This window comes from Mus caroli, chromosome 5 (genome assembly GCF_900094665.2).
Source record: "Mus caroli chromosome 5, CAROLI_EIJ_v1.1, whole genome shotgun sequence".
Classification (NCBI taxonomy): domain Eukaryota; kingdom Metazoa; phylum Chordata; class Mammalia; order Rodentia; family Muridae; genus Mus; species Mus caroli.
The window spans coordinates 83420036-83432521 of NC_034574.1; the positions used below are offsets into that span (position 1 = coordinate 83420036).

The 12486-nt window shown below is 41.5% G+C and overlaps 1 protein-coding gene across 8 annotated transcripts in view; it reads right to left on the minus strand.

The window, feature by feature from the left end:
• The window catches only part of Ankrd17 (ankyrin repeat domain 17), a 140149-nt gene that overhangs the window by 6359 nt on the left and 121304 nt on the right, over positions 1-12486 (minus strand). For all 8 annotated transcript variants that reach the window (XM_029477247.1, XM_029477246.1, XM_029477250.1 and 5 more), the window contains 3 exons: positions 9333-10963; positions 5245-5457; positions 154-402 (listed from right to left, as the gene is read on the minus strand). In XM_029477247.1, coding sequence (XP_029333107.1) covers positions 154-402; positions 5245-5457; positions 9333-10963 — 2093 coding nt within the window. The remainder of the gene's footprint in view (positions 1-153; positions 403-5244; positions 5458-9332; positions 10964-12486) is intronic.

Here is a 12486-nt window from a genome sequence, read left to right on the forward strand (position 1 = left end):
AGTGAGTTCCAGGACAGCCAGGGCTATACAGAGAAACCCTGTCTCGAAAAACCAAAAAAGTAAAATCTCAAAAAATTAAATGAATGTGAAACTGATTAAAATATTTAGCTAAATAAATAAACTTCATTTCCAGTAATATACAGCATATCATACCTTGATTGCCACCAATCCCTTCAAAGGACCAGATGCCACTATGTCCAACTGATGTAGACAAATTACTCCCAATAACAGATGGAGCTGAAGTTCCAGTTTGCCTGATCCGTGCAGAACGCTCAGTCCCAATTGGGACTGGTACTTTCCTGTCCTGAGAGACACTGCTGGGCTTTTCAGACCCTAAAGGTACTGAGGATGGGGCAGGAGACGGTGCACGAACTCCAGAGGATACAGACTGTGCTGGAGACTCTGAAAAAGGATATTTTGAAATATTATACAGGTACTCTGTAAAATATTTAATTTTGCAAAACCAAATTTTAGTTTTTCTGAGGATAGCTGACATTTAATATTACTTTTGAATTCCATACAAAGAGTCCAGTTCGTATATATACACCATATTCTTTATTTTTACCTCCCTTACTCCCATTACTGTCTTATCCTTCTCCTCCTTCCTCAACAGCCTCTTTCTTGCTTTGAAACAATTTTCTCTTCTGTTTTAAGAAGAATGTTTGAGCTGAGCAGGATGGTGCATCTTTGCAATCAGAGCTACAGAGGTTTAATCAAGATGACTACAGCCAGGCATGGTGGCGCATAATCCCAGCCTTCTGGAGACAGAGACAGGAGGATATCTGTGAGTTCAAGAGCAGAATCTCTATATAGCAAGTTTCAGGACAGCCAAGGCTATATAATGAAACCCTGTCTCAAACAAAACAAAATACAGGAAGACTACAAGTTCAAGGCCAGGCTAGGCTACAAAATAAAAGACTCTGTCTTTAAAAGCAACATATGTGGAAATTAAGAACTGACTAACAATAACAATTTAGTTCAATAATATAGTGCTTACTTGGCATTCATGAGGCCCTCTCTGAGCTCAACTCTTAATACCCCCCCCAAGTTTTATAAAAAGCCCAAGGATTTAATGTTAGACTATAATGATCTCAATGCTACAAAGTGGAGAGCTACTCATTTAATAAATCACCATCTTATTATTTAATTAAGCCAATATTTGCTGCTAATATAAAATCAAAACTTTTTTTTTTTTTTTTTTTTTTTTTTTTTTTTTTTTTTGTTTTTTTTTTTTTTTTTTTTTTTTTTTTTTTTTTTGAGACAGGATTTCTCTGTGTAGCCCTGGCTGTCCTGGAACTCACTCTGTAGACCAGGCTGGCCTTGAACACAGAAATCCGCCTGCCTCTGCCTCCCAAGTGATGGGATTAAAGGCGTGTACCACCACGCCTGGCTTAAAATCAAAACATTTAAAAGAACAATGTTTAAATTAAGTGCATGCCTACTACCCCCAGGCTGGCATTGATCTCTGTACAGCTAATAATGAGTATTTGTGTGTCTAAGTGTGATGATACATGCACAAGTCTGTGCAGGTGTGCATGCCATAGGAGGACGTTAGGTATCTAGCCATCCTGCTCAATTCCTCTGCCCCTGAGACAGGGTTTCTCACTGAAACTGGAGCTAGGTTAACAGAAGCAAGCCCTAGGGAATTCCTTTTCTTGGCCCATCTTTCACAGCTCCAGCTTACAGGCAGCTGCACTCAGGTCTTCAGGGTTTTGTCAGCGTGCCAGTTCCTAGCCTCTGCCGCTGAGCTGCAGACTCTTCCTGAGTACTAGGTGCCTGGCTTCTGCAGTGCTAGGGATCACATCCAAAATGCTGTGTATGCTAGCCAAGTACTTTATTAACTGCAGTTCCCTCAAACTGCTCTTCGCAAACAACTGTGTTTCATGGTGAGGTACTCTGAGTGAGAATGATTCTCCAGAGACAAGATCTTAAGACCAAATACTTAGTCTCAGAACGAGATTTAGATAAGATTAGAAGGTATGGTCTTATTGAAGGTGTGTCACTGGGGACGAGCTTGCTTTGAGGTTTCAAAGGCCCAACCATATAATCCCAGCACTCTGGAGGCAGAAACAGGCCTATCTCTGGAAATTCCAGGCCAGGATGGTCTATAGCGTGATTCAGGGTAGGCAGAGTTTTATAGATACCGTCTCAAAAACAAAAACAAAAAATATAAACAAAAAATTAAAATACCAAAAAACCAATAAGCCATTCCAGGTTAGTTTGTCTCTCTGCCCTCCCCTGTGAAGGAGTTCTGCACTCTTGGCTACTGTTCTAGCACCATGCCTCCTGGTTGCTGCCATGCTCCCCGCCAGGATGCTTATGCATGCTCACCCTCTATAAACTGTTTGTTTCTTCTTTAAGCTCCACTGGTCATGGTGTCTCTTCACAGAAAACAGAAAGAAGTAGGTATTTGGGAATGGGCTAAATTGTTGCAAGAGGCCTGCTCATGCTTCTTTTGGGAAGAATGTAAAAGATTTTCATTGGACTCTGGACTAGAAAAGTGGATGAGCACTCTGGGAGATGCTAAATGGGCCACCATAGCAGGGGTATAGAAAACAGTCCAGTTGAGAGCTATACTGACTGTGGAGGCCTGGCCCAAGGGGTTTCGGAGGGGAAGAACATTAGCACTGTTGAGTAGACATCCTCCATACGATATTCTCACAAAAGAATGAAATTTGGTTGTTTTGTTGTTGTTGTTTTGTTTTGTTGTTGTTGTTTTGTACTTGTCAAAAGAATCTGCCTGAGAAGTTTTGGACAAATTTCACTGGCCGACAGCCTAATTCTGACTTTTCACTCGGTTAATAGGACTTGCTCTCATTCTGCTCTAAAATGAAAATGAGAAGGCTGGGGGAAAATAAATGAAAAATTTCAGCTTGAAAAGAAAAGGAGAACCAGGGAATTTAATGATGGACCAAGGCTGAAAGAGATTAGGAGAGGTTTTATAGATAATGGAATAGAAGGAGTGGTGCCTCAGGGCCAGCCCCCACCTGTAACTTTCCTGCTTGTACAGAGAAAATGCACAAGGAAAGCAGAGCACCAGATTAATGCAAATGTAACTGAAGGGCAGGGCCAGGTTCTACCCTAAACAGGCAGTAGGATTTGGTAGCTTAGGGCAAATGTGGTTCCGGCTTTCGAACTCTTCCTCCAGGTGTGTGGACAGGGAGTGTAGCCAGACCAAAAGAGAGAAGAAGTCTGTAACAGTCAGCAAGGCTGGGAGGGCAGACTGATTTAAGTGCTTTGACATCATATTGGAGTTATGTAATTTCATTTTTGATTTTATAGGGGGTTATGATTGCCTTGAGTCTCAGAAGAGACCTTGGACATTTAAATAGTTTTAAGACTGAAACTGGGGAATTCTGAAGTTGTATTAAAGAGTATTTTTGTATTATGCTATGGCCACAAGTCTATGGGGGCCAGGGAGAAAAATGTGGTTGTGTGAGAATGGCTCCCACAGACTCTTATGTGTCTCTAGTTGGTAGAACTGTTTGAGAAGAACTAGAAGTGTGGCTTTTTTGAAAGAGGTGTGACACTGGTGATGGACAGAAGTTTCAGAGGCCCACATCATCCCCATCTTGGTGAACGCCCACCACATCTTTCTCTCATGCTTGTAGATACAGTGTGAGCTGTCACCTCACACTCCACTGTGTGCTAGCCCACCTGCAGCCATGCTCCTCACCAGTGATCATGAACTCTAACCTCCTCAACTGTAGGTTCCCTAGAGACTCTTTCTTTTGTAAGTTGACTTGGTCATGTTGCCTTCACAGCAACAGAAAAGTAACTTGGGACAGTTGTTCCGATGCAAAAGCAGTATCTAAGTCAGTGAAGTCTAGCTTAGGAGGAGAAAAATCAGTTAGCACCAGGCTGCTACACACAGTACTTTACACATGCCTATAAAATACGAATTGGAAGCAATTCCTCATCATCTCTCTATCAACAGGATTGTTGTCACTACACGAGATGCAGTTTTGGTAATGACCATCTAATTGTCTTAAAATAATGGGGGTGAGGTATACTGGAGAGTTGTCTCACAGCCAAACACAGTAGGTTTTGTTTGTTTGTTTCTTGATATAGGTGCTGGCAAGTCTTCAACTTACCCTCCCTCTGTCTTAGCCTTGCAAGCCTAGAACACACTATTAACACAAGCTGGGATACTTTGTGTATGCCCATTAGATAGTGAAGTTTTTAAATATATTACTAATAAAAAATAAAAGCAGGGTGGTGGTGGCAGTGCAATCCTTTAATCCAAGCACTGGCTAACCTGGTTCATAGAGTGAGTTCTAGCATAGCTAGGTATAAACAGAGAAGCCTTGTCACAAAACACCAAAACCAACAAAAAGCCAGGGGATGGTGGCACATGCTTTTAATCCCAGGAGGTAGGATCTGAATTTGAAACCAGCCGGGACTCCAGCTGAGCTCCTGGACAGTCAGCACTACACAGATAAAATTTAAAAGGTGTGGAAAAGTTTGTGTTGTCTATACAGACAAGTGTTTCTATTTGCATTAGAGACCGTTTTTTTACATTATTGCCTAAGTGCTTGGCAATTTACTGAGGCTGTCTGAAATACAAATTCTCCTACCTTGGTCTCTAAAGTAGCTAGAATTGTAACTATGCTCCATAATGCTAGACTTTCTAGTCACATGTTTTATAAAGCTAGAAATCATTCCCATCACTAGTCGATCTGAAGAATAAATGGAAATTGAGATTAAGTAGGTGCCTCACTGCAGGAAAGACACTCTGGTTTCACCACCATTCAAAAAGTAGGTTTTAAAAGGATTTTTGGAAGATTTTGCCTTCATTTATGTATGTGCATCACATATAGGCCTGGTGCTCACAAAGGTCAGAAAAGGGGATCAGATGCTTGGAACGGGAGTTAAAGACGACCATAAGCCATCAAATAAGTGCTGGGATCAAAAGTGGGTTCTCCAAGAGTAGCAAGTGATCTTAAGTACTGAGCCATTTCTCTAGTCTCAATAAATGGTTTAAAAACTATAAATTTTACACAGACTGTTAAAGAGTTAGAAATGACGTCCCTTTCAGCATTAAAATTATGGTGGGGTTAAAATATCAAATTTGGAGTGAGTTGCTCGAAGTAGCACAAGAACGTATTTCCTATCTGTGGGAACTGGAAGCAGCAAAGCTGGGGCTAGCCCGGTACACAGGAGAGCCTGTCTCAAAAGCAAATATCCTATATTTACAGATCTCAAACCTCTTTGCTTCTAAGGATCTGGGATACAGACACTTACCATTTGATGCTGATGAACATGGAGTCAACAAACTAAGTGGGGAAAAATGCTGTCTGTTAAAGTTAGCAGCAGTAGGTGCTCCTCCAAGGGGTGCTCCTCCAAGGGGTGCTCCAGGCCCATACATCTGACCTCCTGAAAGACTTGAGGCAAAGTTTCCCAAATGTGTAGAAGAAGGTGTTACAGAACCATATGGTGTGTCCATGTTGACAATACCTGTAATGTAGAAGACCATCATTACTTACAGCAATTACCCCCAAGAGAGGGCTGGAAGGTGCATTAATTTAAAGACAGAGAGGGAGGGAGAGAGGGAGGGAAGGAGGAAGGGAGAGAAAGAGAAGAGAGAAAAAAAAAAGAGAACTTCTTAGCTGGGTGTGGTGGCAAATACCTGTAATGCCCGCATGTGGGAGATAGTCAAGAGGGTCAGATTAAGATGATCTTTGGCTACATAATAAATTCAAGGCCAGACTTGATGTAAGGGAGACTCTATCTCAAACATGGGCACACTCACATACCCGGAATCTCACACAGTCATACACATCTATAATCCCAATGGGGTGGAGAATGGCCACAATTCAAGTTTGACATCTATAAAGAAAGATCCCTTTCAAAAGCATTCCCTCATGAAAAGAGATGAACAAAAGGATAATATGAATGAGGGAACAATATTTACTAGTCTGCATTCTGTTCTTTAAAAAATCTGTTTATGTAAGAAGAGCCACAGGCTTGGAGCTGGAGTTGGAGCCAGCTTAGCAGTGAGGAACACTTGCTCTTCTTGCAGAGGACCTGAGATTGGATCCCAGCATCCACAGGATGGCTCAACTACCTCAGCTCCAGGGAATCCAATTGTCTTCTAACTTCCCCGAGCAACAGGCAAACATTTGTGTACATATATTCATGCAACCAACACACACCGGAAACAGCATCATTCATACTAGTGATGAAAAAGATATAGGCTGGCAGATGTGACTTTGAGTCCAGCCTAGTCTATATAGTGAATTCCTGGGTGGCAAAAGCTACACAGTGAGAATCTGTCTCACAATAAATAAAAATAAAAAATGTGTAGTCTAGGCAGACCTCAAGTTCACAATGCTCTTACCTGTGTGCAGCAATGCACTACATTTATTTACAGTACAATTCTTTTTTAATTGTATGTTCATGAATATTTGCATGTCACACAGTCTTTGTCCATGTATTAAGTATAAAATAAGCTATAAATAGTATGAGAATGAACAAAGATAGCTATGTTAACACTTTACTTAGAGAGCCCATGGTGTGGTGACACAGGCCTATAATATCAGCTCTGGTAAGGTAGAGCCAGGTTCAAGACCTGCCTGTGCTAGACCCTTGTCAGGTGGACCAGGAAAAGCCCATCTTAAGAACAAAGAAACAAGAAGGGAAGGAAAATCAGTAGTTGTCAGGGTACATTGTACATTGTAAAAGCACTTAATCCTTCCACTGAAGAGGCAGAGGGTGGAAAGACTCATCAGATTTCAGAGTCAGCCTGGACTAGCTAGCAACAGGCCAGCCAGGGTACACAGCAAAGCCCTTCCTCAAATAAAAAACAACAGGAATCCCCCATCACTCTACCCCAGCCTATGTGACTACAGTAAAACCTGTAACTCTAGAACATGGAAGGCTGAGAAACACACATCAAGAACTCTGCTGGTAATGGAGGAACATGGCTTTAATCCCAGCACTCTCAGAAAACAAAATCCAACCCCCAAAATAAAACAAAATATTCCTTAGAATACAAATAGAATCAGATCATGTAAACCACAGACTATATAGTATGTCCATCTCTCACGTAGATTTTCTCCATTATTTGACCACAATAGTTTTTCACTAGTTAAAAAACAAAAACAAAAACAAGAACAAGAAGTGAGAGTGGGTGGAGAGGGGAGCAGGGCTTGGGGAAGGGGCGGGGAGAGTATAGGGGACTTTCGGGATAGCATTTGAAATGTAAATGAAGAAAATATCTAATAAAAACTGAAAAAACAAACAAAAAACCGAAACAAACAAACAACAACAAAAAAACCCGAACCAACCAACCAAACAAACAAACAAAAACCAAAAAGGGACAGGATCTCTGCCAGGTGGTTGTGTACAGACTTTTAATCCCAGCACTCGAGGTAGAGGCAGTTAGATCTCTTAAATCAAGGCCAGCCCCACCTACATACTGAGTTCCAGCAGAGACATTGCTATGCAGAGAAACCCTGTCTCAAAAAACCAACAACAGAGTCTCTCAGGAAAGAAATGATTTCAACATATAGTCAAGAAATACACTGAACCCAAAACACTAGAAATACAAAAGTATGCACTAATACGCTCTTTCAAAAGCACAATAGTTCTAAATGTAACCTGGCACCCTATACTGGATCCTAAAACAAGAAAAGCAGCTATCTAAATACTGTAAAATCTGAAGCCAGGCGGTGGTGGCGCATGCCTATAATCCCAGCACTTGGAGGCAGAGACAGGTGGATTTCTGAGTTCAAGGCCAGCCTGGTCTACAGAGTAAGTTCCAGGACAGCCAGGACTACACGGAGAAACCCTGTCTCAGGAAAAAAACAAACGAACAAAACAAAAAACACAAAACAACAACTACAACAACAAAAAACCCAATTGCCAAATACTAATTATTTCTTGAGTATACATCCCATAGTCATCTAAGATATTTACACGAGAAACTACAATTTCCCCTTTATGAATCTAAAAAAGTGAACTTAAAAAAGCATAATAGAATTAAAAACTCTTTAGATCCTCTGTAAATACTAGTGCTGTCAAAAAGAACTTCCCTTAAAATAGTAATGCTCCATAATTTTTCTATCCAAATGGCAGCCAGTATAGTCCACAGTACTTACAACTTGACTAAGAAGATGAAAGTGTTATTTTTAGACAGGGTAATACCTACTATGCAGTCCTGGCTGGCCTGGAACTCTGCCTTCCTCTGCCTTCCAAGGCTGGGATTAAAGGTATTCACTGCTGTACCTGGTCAATTTTCATTGTTAAATAGAAATGAAAGAAGTAGCAAATGGCTAGCACATTAGAAGGTGTAGCTGGACATCTTTCTCATATTAAAACAAAGACAAATGGAAATGAACTCCAATTTAATAAAATTGCCAGCATCTCTTTATTAATGTAAAACCTTTGTTTTCCTTCCTTCTGAGACAGGATCTCCTGTAGCCCTAATCACAATCGGTATGTTAACACTTCTGGTCGTCCTACCAACTCCTTTCCACATGTTGGGACTGCAGGCATGCATCACCATGGCCTTCCCTTGCTTTTTCCAAGTTATAGTTTATAACTTGGACTTGGTGTGGGCCTCTGTAATGGTGGCCTAAAACCTGGTGCTTTGGAAGTTATCAGACTGATGGAAAGGATCTGAATTTGGCAAATATGAGGATTTTCCTGACAGCATAGATTCTGGTGTTGACTGAGATGAACCAACAGAGGTATGAATATTAGTAGGGTTTTCAAACATTGTGCTAAAGGGCTACTCTTCTTTAGCCTCTCATCTTGGTTCCATTCCTCAAAACATCCCTTAACCACACCCCTCCCCACAAATACAAACTTCTTTTTCAAAGCAGGGGTAGGATGAGAAGAAATGAGACCTATTAACTTTATAAGGTAAATTCGAGATAAAAGTTACTATTAGCTTTGAAAAGACTTTAAAGTAAAAGCACTACACTAAACAAATGCACATGATACAACAGTGTATTAAGGGACTACAACCCTCTCACACTTGGGGTCTACCTCACTGATTATAAAATAAAGTGCTCATCCAGCATGCATAAACCAAATGGGTTCAACCTCTATCACCACAAAAATACAACAAAACTCTCTAAGGCTGGGCACCACAGCAAACACCTTGAAGTCAAGGCCAGGCTCCTCTACAGTTGTGATTTCCAGGCCAGCCAGGGCTACACATAGTGAGACCCTGTCTCAGAAACAACAGCAGTGCACAACAAAAACTCTTCTCTATACAGGTAGCCTACACACAGAGCAAGGACATCATAAAGTAGCCCAAAATTTCTGTATCATCTATGTCAAGTAGTAACCACATAATGTCAAACAAATAAATACACACTTACCTGAGGGACTTGGAGCAGGTCTCTGTAATGGTGGCCTAAAACCTGGTGCTTTGGAAGTATCAGACTGATGTAAAGGATCTGAATTTGGCAAATACGAGGATTTTCCTGACAGCATAGATTCTGGTGTTGACTGAGATGAAACAACAGGTCCTCCCCAGAAGGCATGAGCATTAGTAGGGTTGTTTTCAAACAATGTGCTAAAGGGCCCAAATGGTAATGGGGCACTGAAGTTGGGAGCAACAGGCTTATTTGCTGGATGTACTGAATTCTGACAAGCACTTTGTGTACTTAAGGTCGAAGGTAGCTGGACAGAGGAGGGGACACTATGAGGTCTTTTAATGTGATTGACATTGAGGACTGAAGCAGATGAACTCTGCACTGGAGCTGGAGTCTTGTGAGGGGCAGCTGTGGCATGAGAGGGTGGTCTAATAGCAGGGGCTTCCATTTTAGGAGGCTGGGAGCATCCCATTTGTGTCTGAGGCATAGGGTACGTCACAGGCGCAGTAGAAGGCACCGCCACTGGAGCAGAACTTGTTGCTGTAGGAGGAACAGTCATTCTCACATCCGGGGAAGGAACCTGAGACTGCTGAAGAGGGGGTCTTGGCTCCTGAGGAACAGATCCCGGAGGCTGCTGCTGAGTGGAATGACCTGATGAGCTCCCAGAAGAACTGCTGCTGTGTGGGGGTCTGCTGTTTGCAGGTTCTACTACTGGTGGACTGCTTGCTTCCTGTTCGGAAGCAGATGCCCCTTTATTTGGGGATGCTGATCCACAATCCAAAGGGCTGTTTCTAGAAACCCCTCCTGACTGGGCTGGTGGTGATGGGGAAGATGGGGATGATACTGGATAGTGTTCTTTGGCAGTAGGCATAGGATATGTGGCGTTTGTGGGTGCGGTGCTGTTGTTGCTTGCTGTAGTTGTGACTGTTGTGGTTGTGGCATTGGATGTCTTCACAACTGTGACAAAAAGCTGCCTTCTGACTGAAGGAGAACCTGGACTGCCATTTGAAGTTGTACCAGGCACCGCTGAAGCTGATGAACTGGTTGTAGTTGTTGGACTTGAAGTTAAAGAACCTGCTGAATTCACCTGAGAACCACTGCTATTCTGATTGCTATGGCGAGGCACCATGTGAGGCTTAGGCGAGTTAGTAGCTCTGGCAGGGCTCAAAGGCCTGACAGGAAAAGGACCCCAAGTGGATTGAGCTGGTGGGAAAGTACCTCCAAAGTGGGTCATGGGCAACCGTGGTGGACGGATCTGCTGGAAAGTCTGAGCAGCAAGCAAAGCATGTGCAAACTGTGGAGGAGGATATGCTAATGGAAGAGAAACTGGAAACCCAGGCCTCACATTATTCACAGGGTTCTTAATGGTTTTGTGAGTGGATGCAGAAGAGATGGCAGGAACGGTGAGTGCAGTGGCAGTCTGAGATGTCGACGACAGAGCTACAGTTGTCATTTTGATCCCCATTAAGGAACTGTTAGCAGCAGTGGTGGTAGGTGCTGAGGACCCGATTTTGGAATTTGCTGTGGAGCTTTTCAAACGATTCTTTGGAATAAGTTCATCAATTTCTTTGTCTGGATCCTTGATCAAAGCATTGATCAACTGAGTTGCTTGTCTTGTTGATTCAGTGCCACCCCTGCATGTTGATCAACAGATAAAAAAAATGGCCCCCAAATTAGCCTTAATTTCACTACTTTCTAGTAATAGAGTCTATCATTCTCATGTAGACATTTACATGGATGCATGTGTAAACACACATTAAACATGTAAACCAAACAAACACACACACACACACATCTTAAGTGACTTAAAAAAAAAGATTATGTCCACATGTATAACTGTTTAGATAGTTGTAAGCCACCAAGTAACTGTTGGAAACCACGCCTTCTATAAGAGCAGTAAGTGCTCTTAACTCCTAAGCCACTGTCCCAGACTCTATTTTATTTTTAAAGAAAAAAACATCTTCCCATTGTTTCCTTAGACTGAAATGTTGTTTCTCCTATTGCAACATGATTTATCATTAGGAAACAGATTATACATAAAAGCTTGTGTGGCCTAAAATAATATATAATATTTTGAAGTTAAATATGTGGTCAATAACTAGAACTGGTACTCAATGCCAATAGTACCAGCAGAAGAATGATCTGTGAGTTCCAGGCCAGCCTGAGTTACTTACTGAGAGCAGGCCTTAAAAGAAAAAGGGGAAAAGAAGGTAAGCCTAGAGTGTTAGTGCAAGACTTTTATCTTAACACTTAGGACATAGCCTAGTATAGAGTTATATAGAAAGCCTGCTCAAAAAGGGTGATGAATATTTAAAACAATCTTTTTTTTTTTTTTTTGGTTTTTCGAGACCGGGTTTCTCTGTGCAGTCCTGGCTAAAACAATCTTATTAAAAAGTTGGAATTGGCTGGGCAGTGGTGGTGCACACTTTAATCCCAGCACTCTGGAGGCAGAGGCAGGCGGATTTCTGAGTTCGAGGTCAGCCTGGTCTACAGAGTGAGTTCCAGGACAACCAGGGCTACACAGAGAAACCCGGTCTCGAAAAACCAAAAAAAAAAAAAAAAAGTTGGAATTGTAGCTCATTGGTGAGAATTTACATTCAATTTTTAACACTGTAAAATCAAAAAAACAAAACACCAATGTTCAAGTGAACATGGAAAGTTTACAACTAAGCAAGGGAAGAGGATTTGATCTTTAATTTTAGTATCTGAGATAAGTTTACTGCCTAAATGGCTTCTCTATGAACAGCATCACAATCCCTTGGAGGACAAGCTCTCAAAACAAGTGAGGAATTCTAACAATGCCAGCAAACTAGAATGTTGGCTCTTTAGAAAATGCCTGATTTAAGCTTGCATATGGAAACCTCAAGAACAAATGGCCCAGAAAGGATATTTACTTGCCTTTCCTCTGGATTCTGCAAGTTATTCTAGCAGAGGAAAAGGTGAAAATGAAATGGATTAAATGTCTCCTTACTTGAAAGAAAAAAACCCTGGAAGTCCTAGTATACACCTCAGTTGAGAACCCACTTTTCCCTCTTTTCTTTTCTTTCTCTCTCTCTCTTTTTTTTTTTTTTTTTAATTTTTGGTTTTGTTTTTTGTTTTTCGAGACAGGGTTTCTCTGTATAGCCCTGGCTATCCTGGAACTCACTTTGTAGACCAG